This window comes from Eurosta solidaginis, chromosome 4, assembly GCF_040869045.1.
Source record: "Eurosta solidaginis isolate ZX-2024a chromosome 4, ASM4086904v1, whole genome shotgun sequence".
Lineage (NCBI taxonomy): Eukaryota > Metazoa > Arthropoda > Insecta > Diptera > Tephritidae > Eurosta > Eurosta solidaginis.
This window is the reverse complement of record NC_090322.1, coordinates 3,727,100-3,750,967: the sequence shown is the minus strand read 5'-3', so window position 1 is coordinate 3,750,967 and position 23,868 is coordinate 3,727,100. Positions and strand designations below refer to the sequence as shown.

Sequence of the window (23,868 nt, the reverse complement as noted above, 5' to 3'; positions counted from 1 at the left end):
CATTTCACCATGCACGGCAATTTATACATGAATACCGCTTTTATAAAAATAAAACAAAATTTATGAAACTTAGCTCACGATCCGCTACTGTATGTAGACTAGGTCTAAGTTGTCCTTAAAGCTGGTATGTATTTAATAAGCAAACTATAAGTGTAAGTCAAGAGTCTTAAAATTAAGTCACGTCATCAAAATATTAAAATGTTACAATTCGTAAGAATTTTAGGGTGAAATTATTGATTAAAAAAACCCCCCAAAAATTTAGTACAGAATTTTGTGAGAAATAATAAAAAAAAAGAATTAAATCAATAAACAAACAAAAATAAGTACACAAAGAATCTTTAAAGACTGACTCGGGGAAAATAAGAAACTTGTAGCGCTTGACATTCACGATTGCGATGCTAATTAAACAGATTAAAAATATCAAGTTCACGACGGTTTCGAATTGATTAACATCTGAACAAATGTATGTACATATGTATTTGCGTAGTTATAATAGCTTGAATTTACACAAACATACTGCTATACTTATAGCTTATAAATGTACAAATATATGCACGGATATAGCAATGCCACTCATAAAGTAAAAAATATAATCGGATGTACTTATAAAATGATCTACACCTCAACACCTGTTGACTTTAGTTTGATGCTATGAGTACTTTGTTTACCTTTTTTTGATTCTTTATATTTTAATTACCTAGGTCAATATTCTTTTAAATCTTCCGTTAACAGTTTATTTCAGTTTGATTTCAAGTTCTATTTTAACAGAACTGGACCTTAAAGCGTCTGATGCTCCAAAGGGGTATGATTCATAAAACATGATTTACCGAAGCCAAAATAGTTATATAGCCTCTTAAGGAGTATGACGATAAAAACTCATTGTCTTGATAATTGTGCACAAGTCCTTATAGCACAAGGCCTGTATCGTGCTATATGATCACAGATCAAAAATGAATGAATCAATGAATCAGATACGGATAGAGATTTAACAAGCAAATGCAGCAACAATGTGATCTGTGGATCAAATTTGTTGTTGCATTTGCATGTTAAATTTCTATCCGTATCTGGATCACGCTTCATTGGAATGCAACATATATTGTATTCTTAAACCTACTTTACATATAACGATACTATCTACATTTTAGTACTTAACTTCTAATCGGTAATTAAATAACTAGAATTCCCTTATACCATTTTCTCGTGGATAATCGGTAAATATGGTTAAATTGTAGAGAAGCCGATCTTTTTTCACAGGCTTGCTACCATCTTAATAATATCATCTCGAAATAACAGCACGAAATAAAAGAGAAATGAGAAATGTTGACAGCTAATAATCTAGTTCCTAGGGATGGAACGCCTAAATTAGCTATTGTGCAATTATTGAAGATTATATCATGTGTAAGCGTGATCTTAGTCCAGCCTTAACATGTTGTTCGGTAATTGAAAATTATTGATATTTTATCTTTGCGGTTCTTCAAACACAAATGCTTTGAAACTCGACATACTTCTTGTATAAGAACCCGCTTTTGTGATGTATTCTGGTCTTTGGTGCATTGCAGATTGACTGGCCAAGAAAAATTAAATGTCGACATATTGGAAAAATAAATGCTTTTTTTGGCAAATAATTTCTATTCCTCTATATCCTTTGGCACGAGCCAGGGAAGATCTACTGTTTTTTACTATTTGGGATTTTTTAATTATGGCTTGCTTTTTAATCATTTATCTGTTGCTAATTTTTCTCCTTTTTTGAACTTTTTGGTACGCTTTGTTGTTGTCATCAGATAAAAACTTAACTTGCAATTGCAACAACAATGTGATCTATATGGATCAATTTATTTTGCATTTGCATGCATGTTAAATTTTTTTTCGGATCTGGATCACGGTCCATTGGTACGCGGGGATTGTCTTTTAGTTGAATGAAGATAGAAAGATTTGTAAAATCGCGAACAAAAGCTAGTTTTTAATTATTCATGGATGATGCATAAACATAAGTATTCCTCTTGTCAATGTATAACAAGATTTGCTCAGTTTGGCGGCTTTAGCCGTAGTTTAATTATATCATTTTAAGCTACACTGTGCAACAGAAAATTATCTTCGCCAAAGTTTAGCTTATTATTTTTTTATAATTTTAAATTGAAAATGTTAACTGAATATTTTGTTAACAAGCACATTATTTTTCATATACATACATATTATTTATAGGCAGTTCACAAGGTCCCCTATTCGCCGTATGGGCTATGCTTCAATCAAATTTTATATTGAACACCACGGAAAATAACCAAATCTTAAAATTTTACATGAATACGACTCTCTTGTGAATTGCACAACAATTTTATTCAATCGCGATATAACTAGAAGAGAAAAACTAACTGGTTCGAAAATCTATTTTTTTTTTTCTTTTATTTTTTCAGTTTTTTGTAAATTTATTATTTTTTTTTTTTCTATTTTGTGTCTCCCTCACCTCTCATACAAAAAACTAACGATATACAAGAAATATGCAATGTAGTATGTTTACAACGGACGAACTAGTTAGTTAATAAAGCAAAACGCCCTCCCGTATGTAACAAGTTATATAAACCAGTAACAAATTTCTCGCACAGTGTTTTTAACCCATTAAGTGCTTTGCTCCATAATAATAAACAACAATGTAAATTTAATTCGAAATCTTCAACTCATGGCTCAAATATATGGTTGGCTCATCTGTACAGCAACAACATACCTTTGTTCAGATTGTTGGTGGTAGGCGAATGGAATGGAATGGAATGGAAACATAAAACTTAGCAGTTTTTGTTTGTTGTAAGAAAATGTTGTCAATGGTTTGGTTTCATTTTGGGTTTGCCATCTCCTTTGACAATCCCTACTCCAGTGAAATGAAAAAAATTAAATCATCTGATTGGACCAGCCAACCATACAGTTCAGTCATGCTTCCACTTACTCAACTTTATTCCAAAACTTTCACTTCTCCCCCCGCTGTATAGCAATTTAAATTATGACTTCATTTTTAACAAAAATTTGAATACTTAATCGCACTACTTGATTTTTCACATCAATAAATAGTCTCACACTATTCAAACTGGATTCACGTTCGCGTCTTAGCCTCTCTTTAGCCGCCAATTTCTCCAAATGCGCTTACTAATTCAGTGTTATGATAATCTCAACGCCAGTTATAAACGGCTTTTCTTAGTCACAAAATAAAAATATCTGTTTAAATATATCTATGCACTATAAAGCTTGTAAAAATTTAAACTAAAATCAATTTTTACACCAGCTCGCTCATCTTTATTTCCACAAATTAAATTTAGTCACATTTAACTCTTCTCAAGCGCGACAACATTTTGGGTCAGCAGAACGTGAATTACAGTTCGAGTAAATGCCAAATTGGCATGTAAGCGTCTTTAAAGTTAACCTCGGATCAATACAGAAGAAAAAACTTTAACTTTTCAGTAATAATACAAAAAAACGTGTTTAAGATTAAACCAAAAGTCAGTACGCGAGCCATAAAAAGTCAAACGGTCGAGGCAATTGGCTGGAACTCGTTTCGACACATACTTAAAGATCGGTTCAAAAATTTAGTTTGCTATTTGTTGTGAGCGTGAAGAATTTTTCCTCATTTTGAAGACATTTTCGCCATACGAAAAGGAAAACATTTCTTAAGTGCCATTTCATTCAAGTTTTTTCTGAGTGCACAAAATAAAATCTTTTGCTCTTACTTAAAATAGAAACCTTCAAGCAATAAAAAATACGTCTCTTTTTATTTTCAAGACGTTTTTTAATGAAACCCTGCTAAAATGTGGACGCTACTCATTTTTACAACTTTTACGATATTACCATTTACCTGAACATTCTCAACGCAATTTTATGGCAATGCCAAACATTCAGGTAATCGAAAAAATATCAATAAATAAATTAAACAAAAATTCCATTTTTAATCAATTTTACGCTTTTCCCCCATAAGTGCTGCCAAACCATTGTTATTATGAGGAATTGGGGCTGTCAGTGCCGGCGAATCAAACGATTTATCCAACAGATTTTGAAGATAAATGCATAACGGTAACCTGCCGCGATGATTATGTTCTTGTGATAAAACAGTAAGTGCAGTTATTTTTTTATTTTAAGGCTTGAGCTGATAGCCATAGCAGCTAGTGCTCTCTTTTGTTAGTCTTAAAATTCATTTTAAGCCTAAATACATAATAATAATAATAATATTTTAAGGCTTATACTGTGTCTCTATTTAGAAATGTGTGCCTTTGAAAAGATTTCTTGTTGAATCTTGCCAGCATTATTATATAACATATACACACGGCCACCGTGGTGTGATGGTAGCGTGCTCCGCCTATCACACCGTATGCCCTGGGTTCAACTCCCGGGCAAAGCAACATCAAGATTTTAGAAATAAGATTTTTCAATTAGAAGAAAATTTTTCTAAGCGGGGTCGCCCCTCGGCAGTGTTTGGCAAGCACTCCGGGTGTATTTCTGCCATGAAAAGCTCTCAGTGAAAACTCATCTGCTTTGCAGATGCCGTTCGGAGTCGGCATAAAACATGTAGGTCCCGTCCGGCCAATTTGTAGGGAAAATCAAGAGGAGCACGACGCAAATTGGAAGAGAAGCTCGGCCTTAGATCTCTTCGGAGGTTATCGCGCCTTACATTTATTTATTTTTTTATACACATGTTTGCCTTATAGAATACATGAAAAAAATGTTTCATTCTACAATTTTTTATGGCTGACAAACGTAAAAAAATTAAATTGCATTACGTGATGCTTGCGACTTAACAATTAAAAAAAAGAAATTAAATATAAAACTTCAGATAAAGCTCAAGTGGATACATAGTATAAAGCTTTGAAGCACTTGTTTTAAATAAATTTTTGTTTTTTGTTATTCTTCAAGCTGTGACCGTTATCTTTTACGACACGATTGCGTTGAACAGCCGCCGGACTATAGCAAAGCTTATCCTGATTGCTGTACACAAATAATATGTAAACAACATAGATTAAATTTCACAGATAATAATAGAAACTGATTTATTTCTATATTTGAATTCTACATCTGATTGCTACCTCCATATTACTCAACCGACAATCTGTTTCGATCTCTCTAATTTCTAAATATTGCGTCATTTTCCCTTCTGTGAGTTTGTTTAATCGATTTTATTTTTATTTTTGCCAATTCTAATCAATAAATCAGTAAATAGAAAGAAAATAACAATCTGAAATTGTATTTATATGCTCAATGCCAAGGATTCAACAACAGTCGTTTGTCGTATTTTGTTGTGTGAAGTTAAATTTTATAAGAAACACCCACGTACTTAGAACCGCAATGAAGTATTTTGGAATTGTTTGTTTTTTGTTGGTGGTTTTGATGTCATTGCTGGACAACACTAATGCTGGTTTGTAGAAAAAACAAAAAATAAAAAAAAAACGAATTAAAAAACATTGCTCCCATTTCTAACTAGAATGTAACTACCAGGGACAAGTGGCGCAAACCGACGAAGAGTTTCAAATAAAGGGTCGATGTGAATTATACAAGTGCCATGCTGATGGCAATATTTCAGCTGTAGGGTATGTGAAAGTCCTGGACCCGTATTACGTTTCACGATCAGCGACTGAAAACTATTTTCACTTAAACATGTATCTTACGAGTACTATTTGTCGCTAGTTCCCATATGTCATTTAACGGACACACTATTTCAGAGCTATTGTGTTTTAAAAACTGAGTTTCGATCAAGGATCATAAAACGTAATACGATCCTTGTTAATTGAATTCAACGAGTTCAGAGTTTTGTGCATTTGATATTGAAAACGAAGCTATAAGAAATATAAGCTACGCTTCGTGAAAAACATTTTACGGTTTATGATGCTGCATATTTGCAATGACGTAACTAATGCTTAGCCGTGTATTTTTTATTTTGTTAAAATATTTACACAAAATACTGAGCTGTTCTGATGAATTTTTGTATATGTAATATTCTAACTCACACTTATTACACTTTCCATTTTAGCTGCGCGGCTGTTACGGCACCATCATATTGCACAGAAATCCCTCAAGATAACTCAAAGCCTTATCCTGCATGCTGTCCATCATACGACTGTCCAGAATAAATATACATAATTCGCAAATTTAACATAAAATAAAATAAAAAACTTTGTATGAGGTAATAATACATTTTTTTAGCAATTTTTGTTGTTTTTTTAATATTAGACCCATTACGAATTCTGCCTAAAGAGCCAATTAATGGTGACTTATAACCATATAACATAACCAGATAAAACAGCTGATCGAAACTACATTATGGAAATCAATGTAATCGATTAATGGTGCCATACGAAAGCGCTAACGCCATAACCATACCATACCCAACCAATGGGTTTTTGGTTTCTCGCCATATCCATAACCTAAAAATATTTGAGTTGGTGAATTTAATAATTTTTGTATATTTTATTTATTGTTTTGGATACGTTATGACTAAGAGACTTATTTTTTGTGGAATATGTTTGTAATTTTTTGCGTTTTTTTTTTCATTTTTATGAAATTTTACCGATTTTTAGGTTTAGGCACTATTAATCAATCACATTGGAGATGGATATCGATATTTCTTAGGGTTAAGGAAGTTTAATTAGCCCTTAAACTAGCAGTGACATAAACTACATGCGGCATCTCAAAAACAGTGGTGGCTTTGTGTGTTATGCCGCATATACAATGAACTGTGTTTATGAAGTGCATTACCCACTATCTCATTTCTCCTTTTCCATATCAGAATTCCTTATGCTCTTATCTGAAATAAGTTTGCACTTTTCTGAAAAATATTTTGGCTTCCGAAAGACCATCGCTAAACTGCAATTTATTTATGAAATGTTTTTCACTAAAAGTTGAATCTATGCAAGGATAAGTTTTTTACATACATTGTTACGGCAATCATACAAAAATGTTCCACCGGGCTGTCGATAATCTAAAGACGGTTCTAATGCATATCTGAAAAATAATTTAGTATATGGGTGCGTAAAAATTTGACGAAGAATCACACGTTCAAATAGTTTCCATGGGAGTGGCCAGTTCATTTGTAAGAGTCCCCAAAAATGTAACGAAAGGGCTTGGTAGAAGGTGTATGGTGTGCTATTTAACCTGGAGAGTTCTTTTAGAGATATATAAATTAGTACGGTATTCTATATACATAATTTTCAAAAACATTAAAAATGGACTTCAATAGAACTCTATCATAAATTATCTGAAGAGGTAGGTCTGCAAGTGCTGATTTCAGAGCCAAACAAATACACATCTACCATCCACACGAGTGCACAAATAAAAACAAAAACATTACATTTTGCTTTATTTTTTTCACTTCTCATTTACGCAATAGACAAAAATAAAACTGTATAAAAGTACTGCTGTTTATCCTCTTTCGTTTTAGAAACTGATTTTTCGAATTACTATCTTCCATTTATGTTGACGTCATACAAAATCAAAAGAGTGCCCTTATTGGGTATAGGAAATCGTTTCATAACTGTACTACATTTAAAAAATGGTTTAAATTCGTGTTTTTTCATTGATACTTTTATTTGTTAGATTTCCATTTTGTTGAATACATTTAAAAATTATATTATATATAGAATTTACTAAATTGAAAAGCAAATTATCCTCCTGTTGCTCCCATTCATTCACAACGGTATACTTCAGTGCGTTTGTGGAGCTATATTGGTGGTTTTCGGCATAGACTCTACGTACTAATAATCCCGATATTTTCTCCATGGGATTTAGGTCGAGCGAACAAGCTGGCTAATCCAAAACATTAACTCTATTTCCAGGAGAAACATTGTTTGTCTCTCGACTTACATGTATGAGTGCGTTGTTCTGCTGAAAGGTCCACGGTTTCTTATTATTTTCTCATAAACAGGGAAGAACTATGCATTGAAGTACATTAACGTAATGTGAACTCTTCATTTTTGAGCTCACAAACTGCATTTCTAGTACATAATTCGCACCTCCAAAGTTTCTCCATGAAAAAATTTGGGGCTCCTTCTCCAAATCTCTCCAATATCCTCATTAACATGTTCAGATACCAGCACAAGTATAAAGCGAATTATTTGATTTGAAAACGTCGAATTTTATCGCAGGAACTCAAAAATCGCAGTAAAACGCAGCGACATATTCATATAAGTCGTCGAAACTGACTGACGTCAGAGAAAATCGAATAATTGTTGGACATTCTCTGCTGACGTCATTTGTATCACGTTCGCAATCATGCTTACAAAACAAACAAAAGCAGTCACATGCCTAATCCCAGCTCTTTTTATATGAACAATTCAAGGCGAATCCATACTAGGTGGTGGCAAAGCGAATTCAACCAATTCGCCGTACAGAAGAATGTCAAGTCAAAAGAAAATTTTCATTGATTTCGATTAACCGACATGTTGCAGTACAAGGCGTTGTATGGAAAATTATCAAGAAGAGGCAATCAGCTGATGGGATAACACCACCTGTAATGAATTCGCCTTGGAACAATTAGCTTCAATGGGGATGTGATTTGTGTTGCGGCTAAGTAGCACTAGATGTCATAATCAAATGCTACAATGCGTGAATACAATTGCCCTCACAAAAAATTGCAATTCACTGCTACAATGAAATCACCTATTAAAGGGAGCTAAACACTGTTAACACAAAAACAACTACATTCACTGCTAGAGCAGCTTAGGCATTGTTTACTATATAGTTTGGCAGCTTAAGTAGAGGTTATGTTGCGAATAGAGTGGAAGGCAGTGGACTAGGCAGTCGAATGTCATATAATGAAGGAATGGTGTTCGGAGTTTTTTCAAAGTTAAAAAAAAAATGATAAAAGATTTAATATAAATAAAACTATTGTTTTAATAACAACAAAAACGCCATATATATTCTGTATACAAAAATTTGTAAGGATTATCTCAATTTAAAATTTGAATTAAATAATCTAAATTTTTTTTTAAACTGAGTCGAGAACTGTGCGTGTGAATGTGCGAATTTTCACTGATCAGCTGTTAGTTGCGCTACTTGGTAAAATTTACAATGAGCTTAGGACTGGTCGTTTGTATAACCGCTAGCAGAATATACTAGCACGAAATAAATAAAATGATTGATTTATATTGCCACTGCTCGAAAGTTCCTCAGTGATTGGATTTGTGATTGCAATTGCTGGGAATGAATGATTTTGAACTACCCTTCAAAAAACGCGAGTACTCTATAAATAATGTAAGGAATACTCCTTTGGGAGTATAGGACTGCTCCAAATCTAATCTGTATTCATACAAAAAATGTGCTCCAATTAACATTGCGATGTCCTAGGAGAGGAGTAGGTGATCCCACTCTCGCTTTGTTGGTTAGTATTCCATAGAGTACATACGTGAGAGTACATTCCAAAGTACTTGCACTGTAGTATTCCATGGAGCACCCACAGAGGATCATATGCCAAAGTACTAAAGAGGAATTGTGTTGTCGGAAAGAATTATCGGAGTGAATTTAATTTAAAATGAAAGTAAATGAAGAGGGGCAATACAACTTTTATATTTTATACTACGAATATTCTTATGTTATTTAGCATTTGCGTGAATAAAGAAACTAATATTTCTCTATACTATAGTAGGTATACATAAAACCAGTGCGCATTTTACCAGAGTTGTCATAGTAAAATTTTATTATCAGTTATTTGTATGCAATATTTTACTTTTGGCAACTCTGTTCGATCGTCATCGTGTCGTGATCACGGTCGTTAAAAAACGAGCAATGATCGGCTGATGGTGGTCCGCAAACGCATTGCAAAGGAGTATTGTTAGAGTACTCCAACATGAAGAAAATGGAACAGGTAATCCAACAATTTTTGCAGGGTACGCTTCAGTCGCAACTAACAGGTATGTCACAGATCACGCTATTCTTTAAAAATGCGTCGTCTGCCACATCTATGAGCTAGTTTTCCGCGAAACTGCGTGGCATTTGTCACCAGCTGTTTTTAATCATTGTGAATGATGACTAAGTGTGTTATCTTATCTGTCAACTGCCTGACAGGCTGTTCAATATGGCTACTTTTCAGCGTTTTGACAGGCTGTTCAATATGGCGGGGCCTATCTTCAGTGGGTGATAGAAAGAGATACAGAATGAGACAACGATAGTCATTTACAAATCAGGTGATCCAATCACTTTGGAATTTTGACGTTTATGCAGAAGATATCACACTTAGTCATCATTCACAATGTTTTTAATTACCGCCGTATTTTTTGTGCTCTTATTCTCTTATTCCACCGGCATTCATAAGTGCATGACGGAACGATACAAGGTGGCAGCATGGTGACATACCTACAAACATAAATAAGAATTCAATGTATTTTCTTTTTGTAAATTCGATGGACAAATGTCAAAATCGTACTGCGCCGAAAGTTGATGTATCAAATCAAATAAAAAAAGGTTATGATCAGCTGTCCCATGCCGCCACCTTGTATCGTTCCGCCATGCATAAGTGTTGCCTTTGGGTTTAAAAAAACGTTCACAATGAGAGACGTAAATCTAGTTCAAGTGAATTCATATGTATAATTTGATGAAAATTCTACATTACAACAATAAATTACAACAACAAATTTTTGGCAACTCATACTGTTTTTGATTACCCTGGCCATATTGGGGGACTGCACGGACATACAAATTGAAAACCAAAAAAAAAACAATCACTCAGATTGCGTATGTAAACAAAAGATCAGCTGTTTTTTATGGGCAATTCATACGTCATTTTCCTTTAGCTCTTTTTTTCTCTCTCTCTTTCATTCGCTCAAGCAGTCAACTGTGACCAAGGCGATTTCAGTAGAGGTGGTATTATCCCAACAGCTGATTGCTTCTTGATAATTTTCCATACACACATGCCAACCTAATAAAACCGCACTGCGTTTTTTTAGCACACGCAAACAACCGGCGTAAAGCATGTGTGCAAACGACAAATCTAAATGTCACGCAAAACAAAAATTGGAAATCGAGTTAGGTTTTCACGCAGCAAATTCAATTTGGGTTACTCTCATACAAGTTTTATGTGCATGAGACATATTTGACAGAAAATGACTTGCGTGCGTTTATATTAGGTTGGCTTGAAAGCCTTGTACAACAATATGTCAGTTAATCGAAATCAATGAAAATTTTCTTTTGACTTGACATTCTTCTGCACGGCGAATTGGTTGAATTCGCTTTGCCACCACCTGGTATAGATTCGCCTTGACTGTGACGTAGTTGCGCAGAACGAAGAAATGTTGACTCGTGAATTCGCAATCTGGTAAGTTGATTTGTGCATTAACGCCCCGATTCTCAGCGTTACCGGTAAAATAGTACCCAGAACATTATGTAACCGAATATCGTTACCAGTTCTTTTATCCGCGATTCTGGCCAAAGTGGTAACGCTGTCATCACCGAAAAACTCACCAGTGCCTGTGGAGAAATTTGAAAGGTAGTTTTCTTCGCTTTCACGGTTGCCACTTTGGACCATTTGGACCAAAAATGGTCCCTTTCAACCCCGTTTGGTCCGCTGATCCCTTTTCTTCAATTTTGGTCCTCTTAGGCAGTAGCCACGATTGGTACATTTCTTTCTTTTCATTCAGGTAAAAATTCACAATATTGCCCAAAAATTCGCCACACTTTCGTTAGCCCCCATATAATTTGAATTTACTTCAATGGAACTCTCACCATAAAAAATTTCTCAGTCAATAAAATGTACCAGAACAATAACATTTCACCTAAGATATAATTTATGCCAGGCATTAAAAAGAAAAGTGTTGGCAAACACATTGTCGTTAATTGTTGATGAAATAACCGAATAACCTCTTTTTTTATAATAATATTAATAACGGCTAGATATTTCGATCGGTTGTACAACACTATGTAAAATATATGAAAATAAAAATTGCTTCTCGCCTAGCATAGCTTATAGCGAGGTATGCCGTGAGCCCAACACTTTCAAAACTTATACAAAGAAATTATATGCATTAGTTCTCGTTTGGCACGTTGATATTTAAATCTCTCTCACCCAGCACCCCAGCGGGTTAGGGGGTCAGAATATACCCGCGGTAGGTATACCTGTCGTAAGAGGCGACTAAAATACCCGATTCAAGGAGCTGTGCAGCGCAACCCTTCTGGTTGCCAGCGCAATATACAGCTTCTCCAAACCCAATTGTCAACCTCACCTATCCGCGGCGTATCCTGTTTCACGACAGACGAGGCTCTGGCGACCCAAGCTCCTCATGGAACTTAGGGGTGGGGAGGGAGGGATGATGGCCTGAAGGTTTTATGTGGCCATATAAACCGTTCCCGAGATGGTCGGGGTAACACCTTAATGGTGTTGTGTTACCGGAGCGTACCGGATCTGTATCTGGCAAACAGCTATCACATCGATAACACTCCCAAAAGCCTTCGGGGAGTAACCTTATCACAGGCATGCTTAACCAACGAACCGATATCATTTCGTTACGATAATTAACGTTAATAAACGAAACAAAGTCAAATTAACGAAATGATTTTGTTTCGTTTCCTGCCATATCAAAACGAAATCAAATCGTTTATGTTGATTATTAATTTCAAACTATGCTGGCAAAGCTGATTGATGGCGGAGTCATTAAAGGTGAAAGCATTAGCCAAGCTGATTACAACTTTTCTCATGAATTTTGACAGTACGAACATTTCTCAGAGTATTTTTGACATTACCACCAACGAATTACACAAAAACATTGCATGGAGTTTGTGTGTATGTCCGCTCGCTGTTACCACCTTACGGCTTCACCATGGCTATAGCATTGCCAACCCAATTCAAACATAAAGTATCACGTTTTTGTTAACGTTTTTAACGTTAACGAAAGCTTTTCGTTTCGGTTAAAAACGAGATACAATTTATCTTGATAATTTCTTTATCGATAATAATTCGAAGTGTTTCAACGGAAACGATGGAAATTTTTTGATAAACGATTAGCTTAACGTTAAGGTGCATCCCTGCCTTATCACTACAACAACAACAACAGTTCAAGGAATTCCAGGGCTATTGTGGTGTTAAGCCACGCAAGGTAATTGAAAACTAAGTTCCTTGGCACAAGAAATATTTTAACTCGACGACAGAAGGAAGAGATTTGATTTGGGAAGAAATGTTTTGTATAAAATTATTCCCGGAGGTGCTAGCAGAACCCCTGAGGCCTGGGATCAAAACTCACACTTACTGAATCTAGGCTCTGATATGAAGTTTAAACGTTAAGGGAAAAAGTATGCATCTATAAAAATAGCACTAACAAAATTGCCTAGTTTCATTTACGATTTACTGAGTTTTCCACATACATAGTTCGGCAACATCAGAACGCAAATTTTGAACCGTTTCTTACTAAAACCTAACTGCACTATACATTTATTTCATTGCAATCAACAACATAATGCTAGAACCAAGAGCTTTGTGACCAAAACTAGGTTCACAATGTTTGGTTGGTGAAAGACCTAGACTTATCCTATGTGAAAATATAGTACCATTTTTGGTTGCATGCACATATATTTGTTTGTTCAGCTTGAATTAAAGGAAAGTCTTCACTATGTTTAGTAAAATTTTATATGGAAACATCCTAAAATTTTGTATTTTATACTAATAAAATAAAACAAAAATATGGTCCTTTTTTTCGATGAATTTTGGTCCCAAATGAAAACATGGTGTGGCAACCGTGTTCGCTTTACAGAAAATTTCTTGCTTGTAGATACGAGGTTAACGAATAAACGGGACGATGTGTATATGCATATTATGCATGATAAGTTTCTACATATGTATATCGTAATTTATTCTGTGAAAGTACATGATGTAAACAAATATGTATAGCAATAGGTAACACTTTTTTACTATTATCTTTACTTATTTTCGCTTACAATTCTTTATTTTTCACTTTTGCCTTTTTCTATACAACAGCTGTTCTTTGGTTATTTCGATGTAACCACCTACTTTTGTGGGTAAAAAATTATCCGGATACTTTCGCTGGTAGAATACCAAAAGGGTGTAAAAGATGCCACATGATTTCGTTACCGCGGTGAAGAATATTGTTACCCCACTAGAATCGGGGCTTAACTGTCACTTAATTGACAGCTGTAGCAATGGAGGCATGGTTCAACTATATACAGGTTGGCTCATCTGTAAAGCAACAAAAAATGTATGTTCAAATTGTCAAAATCTGTGTATTGGGGTTGGTGCGAATGGTATGGAATGGAAACATAAAACTTAGCATTTTTTGTATGTGTAAGTAAAATGTTGCCAATGTGTTGGTTTCATTTTGAGTTTGCCATCTCCTTTTGACAATCCCTTCGACCATGCAATGACATAAATAAAATCAGCTGATGAGATGAGCCAACCTGTACATAATTGAACCATGCAATGGAGGAATGAAAAGATTCACAATGGCGGCCTCATAATTGCGCCCTAAAAATGCAACATCGTGCCCATACCAAAGAGTATATATTTGTACTCTTTGCCCATACACTTCAGTCTTGCCGTCATTTCGCAGCAAACTTAATTTCATTGTTTACTATACTTAATTTTTTCGGCATTTGACAATCAGTGAGGCGGATTTGTTTTTCAATAAATTTTCATATTTTTCCATTAGTAAAATTTCTATTAATTAATTTACCAAACGTCTCTTTTAATCATACGGAAAATAAAATAAAAAAGTTGAAGATATATTTCGTTTGACTCCGTTGGGCAGTGAAAAAATTGTATTTGTGCAAAATTGTTTGTTGTAGGAACGAAAACGAAATTTGTATGAGTTCGATACTAAATGAATTACTAATTCACAATTTTTATAATAAATTTTTGGCAAAATCGTTAGGGAAACGTTTTTCCTAATCAGGCAGGTAAGGCAGTGCTTTGGGTTAGTGTTCTTTGCTGTGCGGGCGGGTGTAAATATGAAGGATTAGTGAGTGCTGTGTAAATTTGTTGCCGTGGAGTACCAGAAATTGAATTGGAATATAGGCGCTTCAGGAAAGTTGAAGCGTCCTAGACCCGTTTACAAAGTAGTGCAGAGCGTAAGTGGTAAATACAAAGTCATATTGGAAACAAAGCCACGGCGTACGCCCAAAAGCAAAACCAAACCAACATCATTTATTGCCGTGATAATAAAGCCAAAAGCAACGCCGCCGGTAAACACAGAAACATCACAAAACATACTAAAAGTATTGCCCAAAATTACGCCAAGACATAGTCGTACAAATAAGTTCCGGCAGCGGAGAAAGCCGGAAGGTAGGCAGCAAGTGCGGAAAAAAATGGAAAAAAAGTCACATAAAACACGTAATGGCAACATACGTGTAACCGGCAGCGGGCTCGCCGGCAATGTATTAACGCATTCCCTACCCACAAGCACAGCTGGACAGCAGCATACAGGTAACGCTAGCCCTGTTACCTCAACGGGTGCTGCTGTGGTCGGCGGCAGTGGGGGAAAACATCGTAATAGCACTTCGAGTCATCATCAACATAGTCATCACGGACATACAACTAGTCATCATCAACAGCACACGCACATTCAGACGCAATTACAAAAAGCGGCAATACATGCCGCTAGACCAGCACTAGCGGTCGGTAAAAGTACGATTGTCACAGACAGAAGTACGAAAATTGTGGACACACAAGTTAACAATACCATGGAGCAAGTTGCTGCGACGCTAACAACAACAGTCAGTCCTAAATTGGCAACGACCGCGGTGATGCGCAACAAAAACGAAGGTGAGTGCATTTGGCCATATAGTTGGTATGGATTATTTAGTTATTTGAATGGCAATTAGATAGCCACAAGTAGGTGAGAAAAGTTAGTTAACGTTCATTTAACAGAAAAGAGCAAGGAATTTTGATGTATAATTAAAAGTGATAAAAAATACGCCCATATTAGTGTCAAAACTATGGTTGGAGTACTGTGTAAATGAAGTGAGCGGTCATTACGATGCCAGGATACCCTGTTCTATACATGTATCGGGAACGACTGGTTGGCTTTGCCTGTTTGTGAAGATTATGAAGAGTGAAGGAATGAACGTATTAAGGTTTTTTCACATCCCTGTGCAATCTTGGTATGTAGAGTTTATTCTATGGCGCAAGTCGTGTAGAAGTGTTCCGAGATGCACACATTCCTCTTGGAACTAAAGGGTGGGCAGGGATGGCCTAGAAGGTTCAATGTATTAAATCATTCCCGAGATGGGCTTATAACTTATTAAAACTTTTTACGGAAGGTACCGGATTCATATCCGACAAAGGACCATCAACATCGACAACACTTCCCAAGATCTTCGGGGAGTGTTTTTATGGCTACAACAACAAAAAGAACGTAGCGCAATATAGTAAAGCTGTGATTACTTGATTAACTCGGCTGATAACATAGGCTCCTATTTTCAGCAATGTAATTAGCAGGATAAGGTGTTATCTCAATCGTTTTGACTTATATTTGGTAATTTGCCCCCCACCCTGTCTGTTCTTTGTGTTAGGCCAAAATATTCCAAAATTCAATTCTAAATACTCAAATTTATTTATTTACTAGCAGACCCGGCGGACGTTGTTCTGCCCTAAATTTGGTTTATCTGCATACATTTTAATAAGCTTTTTCCGTCTAACTCTGCCCTCGCCCCTCTACACTTTTTCCTAATCTTTGTATTCACTCCTCCCCCCGTATTTTTCGCTTCATCTATCCATCTTCGTCTCATTCTATCTCTTTCTCAGTCTTCTTCTCTCTTTTCTCTTCTTTCAAGTTTTTCTCATTCTTCTTGATATCTTATTGCCAGTATTTTGTTCCAGTCCCACTCCGAGTCTCAGTCTCAGTCCCAATCCTACTCCTATTCCCAGCCCCAGTCCGTCTCTGGTCTACTTCCCGGAAAAAGCAATGTAAATAACAATATAGGCAAATTTATATACCAAATTTCAGGCAAATCGAAAAAATAAAATAAATAAATGTAAGGCGCGATAACCTCCGAAGAGATTTTAGGCCGAGCTTCTTTTCCAATTTGCGTCGTACTCCTCTTTAATTTTTCCTACAAATTGGCGGGACGGGGCCTACTTGTTTTATGCCGACTCCGAACGGCATCTGCGAGACAGATAAGTTTTCACTGAGAGCTTTTCATGGCAGAAATACACTCGGAGTGCTTGCCAAACACTGCCGAGGGGCGACCCCGCTTAGAAAAATTTTCTTCTAATTGAAAAACCTTATTTCTAAAATTTTGATGTTGCTTTGCCCGGGGTGTGAACCCAGGGCATTCGGTGTGGTAGGCGGAGCACGCTACCATCACACCACGGTGGCCGCGGGCATGTGGGTATTATTAATTCATGCCTTTATTTCGGCTTCGCATGCATATTTATCAGTTTTGCCAGGTTGATGCGACTAAATCGAATATCACAATGAAAACTACTTTAAAGCTCTCAGCAACAGCTTTCATTTGATACTCATAATACACACACATTCTAGGGGTATCCGGGTCCATGTTTTGGCCTATATCTCCTAGTCACCCAGCGATGTAAAATTTACTCTGTACTAAAGCACACATCAGCAGCTTCAATTTGATACACATAATGTAAAAACATATTCTAGGTGTATCCGGGTCCATGTCTTGGCCTATATTTCTTAGACCCTAGTCACCCAGAGATGTAAAACTTACTCTGTAATAAAGCACACATCAACAGCTTCAATTTGATACCCATAATGTAAAAACATATTCAGGTGTATCCGGGTCCATGTCTTGGCCTATATTTCTTAGACCCTAGTCACCCAGCGATGTAAAACTTACTCTGTACTAAAGCACACATCAACAGCTTCAATTTGATACCCATAATGTAAAAACATATTCTAGGTGTATCCGGGTCCATGTTTTGGCCTATATTTCTTAGACCCTAGTCACCCAGCGATGTAAAACTTACTCTGTACTAAAGCACTCATATCAGCTTCAATTTGATACCCATAATGTAGAAGCACTATCTAGGTGTTCACGGGCCCACGTTTTGGCCTATATCTCGAGACCCTAGTCACCCAGGGGTATGATATTACCCTCTACTAAAGCACTCATCAACAGCTTTCATTTGTTATCCATATTCTATAAACACATTCCAGGGGTACCCGGGTCTACGTTTTGGCCTATATATCGAGACCCCAGTCACCCAGGGGTATGAAAATTACCCTCTACTAAAGCACTCAATAGCAGCTTTCATTTGATATCCATATTCTAGGGGTACCCCGGACCACGTTTTGGCCTATATCTCGAGACCCTGTATGTCGATCCTGAATTTTCTATAAACCTCACGGAGCCCGAGATCTTTCCAACGAATGCAAAACCGGGGAAATCTGTTCGTGCGTTCTGGAGTTATAGCGTCAGGAAGGAAAACCCGACTTATTTTTATATTATAGACTTATTTATTTACCCCTTTATATTCTTTCACTTGAAAAGTCATCACGAAGTCCCAACATGCTTTCAAAACCTACTCCATATGAAAGGTGCTATTTATAATTCCCTTGGTAAAAAACATAAAATGTGAGACTTCCCATGACAGTGGTCGGAAGCCCTTCGAGCGATTGCATGCTGCAACAACTTTGAAAATAATGTTACTTAGGGATTTGAAAAACTTTTAAACATATTCGTAAAAATGAATAGAGCAAGAGCCCGTGACTGCCAGACCTTCGTTATTTTATAAAAGTTGAAATTTCGTCAGTGCATACTTCCAACTGAAGCAGGATCGTTGGTCTTTTATAAAACTTGAGTCATAGTGGCTTTAACAGTTATCATGCAAAAATTTTGCAGAAAAATAGACCTTTCTTTCGTCATTTTATAAATACTGATTTTCATATATGGTCTTCGTCACGATATAAGAAGCCACTAGCCTCATTGCCAGACACTTTCCATAGTGGCTTTGATTAACCAGACAGTTTTAATCCTTCTAAACTTCAAAGAACATTGAAGAAATTTTATACTGAAATTCGAGTACAAAATCTTTAAAAAAAAACTTTTGAAATGGAAAGTGCCTGGCAATGAGGCTAGTGGCTTCTTATATCGTGACGAAGACCGTATACGAAAATCAGTCTTTATAAAATGACGAAAGAAAGGTCTATTTTTCTGCAAAATTTTTGCACGATAAATCCACTATGACTCAAGTTTTATAATAGTCCAACGATCCTGCTTCAGTTGGAAGTATGCACTGGCGAAATTTCAACTTTTATAAAATGACGAAGGTCTGGCAGTCACGGGCTCTTAGACTAGAAGTACAATTTCAAAAACGGTTTAGAAAATATGTAAAGTTGGCTTTTAAAATCTTCTAAGGTATGCTAAACTGATACTTAGCATAAAGCATAATTGTTTTTTTATTCAATTCAAATTCAAATAATAAATTTTACTGTTTTATTGACACTAAGAAGAAAATATAAATCTTTTCATGAAGCTTTTCGAAACCTCGAATCATTCGAAAAATCTGTTCCTCTAGATCTAAAATTCTCGTTAAAAAAATGTGATGACCATTTTATTTGTGTTTTTATTTTTCTTTTTTTGCTGACTTTCCTCGTTACTCTTCATTCCAAAAAAAACTATAACAGTTTTGATGTTTTTTATATATATTTTTGAAAGTTTTTATAAAATCAGGAAAAAAAAATAAAATACAATGTCATTTGCTAATAATTTGTTGCTGATATTTTTATTACCACAGGTGTACATACCAGTACCTAAATAATTTGCACACATAATCAATTATGAATAATAATTTATAAAAAAAACTAAAAACATTAGGATTTTATAATTTTATAGCAATCAATCTAATATATAAAATTCTTCTGTCACGGTTTTAGAGGCTGAACTCCTCGGAAACGGCTGAACCGATTCTCATGAAATTTTGTGAGCATATTGGGTAGGTCTGAGAATCGGCCAACGTCTACCTTTTTTTCGCTACGTGTCTAGGGTCTTGAGATCAAAACGTGGACCCGGGTACCCCTAGAATGTGTTTATACAATATGGATATCAAATGAAAGCTGTTGACGAGTGCTTTAGTACAGGATAATTTTCATACAACTGGGAGGCTAGGGTCTCGATATATAGCCCAAAACGTGGACCCGGCTACCCCTAGAATGTGTTTATACAATATATGGATATCAAAAGAAAGCTGTTTATGAGTGCTATAGTACAGGATAATTCTCATACAACTGGGAGACTAGGGTCTCGAGATATAGCCCAAAACGTGGGCCCGGGTACCCCTATAATGTGTTATACAATATGGATATAAAATGAAACCTGTTGGTGAGTGCTATAGTACAGGATAATTTTCATGCAACTGGGAGGCTAGGGTCTCGAGATATAGCCCAAAACGGGGACCCGGGTACCCCTAGAATGTGTTTATACAATATGGATATCATATGAAAGCTGTTGATGAGTGCTATAGTGCAGGATAATTTTCATACAACTGGGGGGTTAGGGTCTCGAGATATAGCCCAAAACGTGGACCCGGGTACCCCTAGAATGTGTTTATACAATATGGATATCAAATGAAAACTTTTGATGAGTGCTATAGTACAGGATAATTTTCATACAACTGGGAGGCTAGGGTCTCGAGATATAGCCCAAAACGTGGACCCGGGTGCCCCTAGAATGTGTTTATACAATACGGATATCAAATGAAAACTGTTGATGAGTGCTATAGTACAGGATAATTTTCATACAACTGGGGCCTAGGGTCTCGAGATATAGCCCAAAACGTGGGCCCGTGTACCCCTAGAATGTGTTTATACAATATGGATATCATATGAAAGCTGTTGATGAGTGCTATAGTGCAGGATAATTTTCATACAACTGGGGGGCTAGGGTCTCGAGATATAGCACAAAACGTGGACCCGGGTACCCCTAGAATGTGTTTATACAGTATGGGTATCAAATGAAAGCTGTTGATGAGTGCTATGGTGCAGGATAATTTTCATACAACTGGGAGGCTAGGGTCTCGAGATATAGCCCAAAACGTGGGCCCGTGTACCCCTAGAATGTGTTTATACAATATGGATATCATATGAAAGCTGTTGATGAGTGCTATAGTGCAGGATAATTTTCATACAACTGGGCGGTTAGGGTCTCGAGATATAGCCCAAAACGTGGGCCCGTGTACCCCTAGAATGTGTTTATACAATATGGATATCATATGAAAGCTGTTGATGAGTGCTATAGTGCAGGATAATTTTCATACAACTGGGGGCTAGGGTCTCGAGATATAGCCCAAAACGTGGACCCGGGTACCCCTAGAATGTGTTTATACAATATGGATATCAAATGGAAACTGTTGATGAGTGCTATAGTACAGGATAATTTTCATACAACTGGGAGGTTAGGGTCTCGAGATATAGCCCAAAACGTGGACCCGGGTACCCCTAGAATGTGTTTATACAATACGGATATCAAATGAAAACTGTTGATGAGTGCTATAGTACAGGATAATTTTCATACAACTGGGGGCTAGGGTCTCGAGATATAGCCCAAAACGTGGACCCGTGTACCCCTAGAATGTGTTTATACAGTATGGGTATCAAATGAAAGCTGTTGATGAGTGCTATGGTGCAGGATAATTTTCATACAACTTGGAGGCTATGATCTCGAGATATAGCCCAAAACGGGGACCCGTATACACCTAGAATGTGTTTTTACATTATGGGTATCATATTGAAGCTGTTGATGTATGCTTTAGCACAGAGTAAGTTTTACGCCGCTGGGTGACTACGGTCTCGAGATATAGACCAAAACATGGACCCGGATACACCTAGAAGGTGTTTTTATATTATGGGTATCAAATTGAAGCCGTTGATGTGTGCTATAATACAGAGTAAGTTTTACACCGCTGGGTGACTATGGTCTCGAGATATAGGCCAAAACATGGACCTGGATACCCCTAGAATGTGTGTGTATTATGGATATCAAATGAAGGCTATTTCTGAGAGCTCTAAGGTTCATTGTGATATTCGATTTAGTCGCACCAACCTGGCAAAACTACACATACCTCTTTACATACATTCTATTCCATTTGCCTGAAATTTCGTATATAAATTTGCCGATATTAGTATTTACGATGCTTTTTTCCGGGAAGTATACCAGGGACGGACTGGGACTGGGACTGAGACTGATACTCGGATTGGGAGTGGGACTGAGACTCGGAATGGGACTGGAACAAAATACATACCACCCTCTGGGACTGGCAATGAGAGATGAAGAAGAAGGAGAAAAACTTGAGAGAAGAGAAAAGAGAGAAGGAGACTGAGAAAGAGATAGAATGAGACGAAGATGGAGATGAAGCGAAAAAGACGGAGGGAGGAGTGAATAAAAAGATTAGGAAAAAGTGTAGAGGGGTAGGGCAGACTTAGACGGAAAAGGCTTATTAAAATGATGTATATTGGAACGATTTTCCATATACCTACGAACTATAAATACAGGACAAACGACAACAACAGATCAGAACGAAAATCGACACTGACGATGGCACAACGCCGAAACCGGTTTGTCTCAAAACCAAATTTGACAAGGGATGACGGAAAATCGTTCCAATATACATCATTTATCCACCCTGTCGGAAAATCAACCAAACAAGATAAGTCAGCTTATTAAAATGTATGCAGATAGGCCAAATTTAGGGCAGAACAACGTCTGCCGGGTCTGCTAGTTACTATATAATATAAAGAGCAAGTCATATCAAATTTTACATGAATCTTTATTAGCAGTATCAGTATTACGCTCATTAGGAATATTTCTTGATTGATTAGAGAACTAATTCAGCTGAGACTTGAGTCCTTTTCTGCTTCGGAACGCCACGTTTCTCCAGTGCTTGTCTAACGTTGCTGAACGAATCTTTATTAACCCAGCTGTTGTTGTTGTTGTTGTTGTAGCGATAAGGTTGCTCGCCGAAGTCTTTGGGGAGTGTTATCGATGTGATGGTCCTTTGCCGGATACAAATCCGGTACGCTCCGGTACCATAGCACCATTAAGGTGCTAGCCCGACCATCTCGGGAACGATTTATGTGGCCACATTAAACCTTCAGGCCATTCCCTCCCTCCCTACCCCCAAGTTCCATGAGGAGCTTGGGGTCGCCAGAGCCTCGTCTGTTAGTGAAACAGGATTCGCCGCGGATAGGTGAGGTTGACAATTGGGTTTGGAGAAGCTATATATTGCGCTGGCAACCTGAAAGGTTGCGCTACACAGCCCCTTGAATCTGGTATTTTAGTCGCCTCTTACGACAGGCATACCTACCGCGGGTATATTCTGATCCCCTAACCCAGCCTAAAGCATTTATTTGAATTTTTAATTTCCCATTCGCTATTTTTATATTTTATCAGTAATTGAGCTACGTAATACTCATTTATCGCTATTGATAAACCTTCAATAAGTTGTTGCAATCGTATGTTTATATTTATGTCCGCGGGTATTTGTCTCGTCCAAATTTTTATCCATAAATTTGTTATTTAATATATCTATTTTATTCTTTATTGTCTTTATGTTATTTTTCTCATTCTATCAATCTTTCTAACATACTTCACAAAGATAATAATATAATAGCAAACATTTTAAAAAGAGTTTGGCCCAACTAAAAAAATCAAAAAAATTTAACTAACCCATTTTTCCTAATTTTAATATATTTATAGAGGCTATAAATGACTTACGTCAACGCATTCCTGAAATCGAAAATATTTTCGATGTTCACAGTCGTATTGGCAATGGCACATTTAGCACCGTACTCCTAGGTACTTTAAAGAAGGAACGCAATCTACCTGAAAATATGCGACGTAAATTCGCTATTAAACATCACATACCCACCAGTCATCCAGATAGAATAATGAAGGAGCTACAGTGTATGGCGAAAATTGGGTAAGTAAAATAAAGGAGGCCTTTTTCTT

General features: G+C 36.5%; 2 protein-coding genes across 2 annotated transcripts in view; both read left to right on the top strand.

Annotated features, from left to right (window-relative positions):
* Window positions 1–3,154: 3,154 nt before the first annotated feature.
* Window positions 3,155–5,377, top strand: LOC137248731 (uncharacterized). Its single transcript, XM_067779640.1, is given in 5 exon segments — window positions 3,155–3,443; window positions 3,763–3,879; window positions 3,956–4,088; window positions 4,888–4,976; window positions 5,185–5,377. Coding segments are annotated over 4 exon segments (339 nt in total). The 5' UTR covers window positions 3,155–3,443; window positions 3,763–3,788; the 3' UTR covers window positions 5,211–5,377.
* A 9,143-nt stretch (window positions 5,378–14,520) lies between these two features.
* Cdc7 (Cdc7 kinase) overlaps window positions 14,521–23,868 on the top strand; it is a 31,665-nt gene continuing 22,317 nt past the window's right edge. The window contains exons 1-2 of the mRNA XM_067779635.1: window positions 14,521–15,721; window positions 23,617–23,839. Of these exons, the coding sequence (XP_067635736.1) occupies window positions 15,265–15,721; window positions 23,617–23,839 (680 nt within the window). The 5' untranslated portion in view covers window positions 14,521–15,264. The remainder of the gene's footprint in view (window positions 15,722–23,616; window positions 23,840–23,868) is intronic.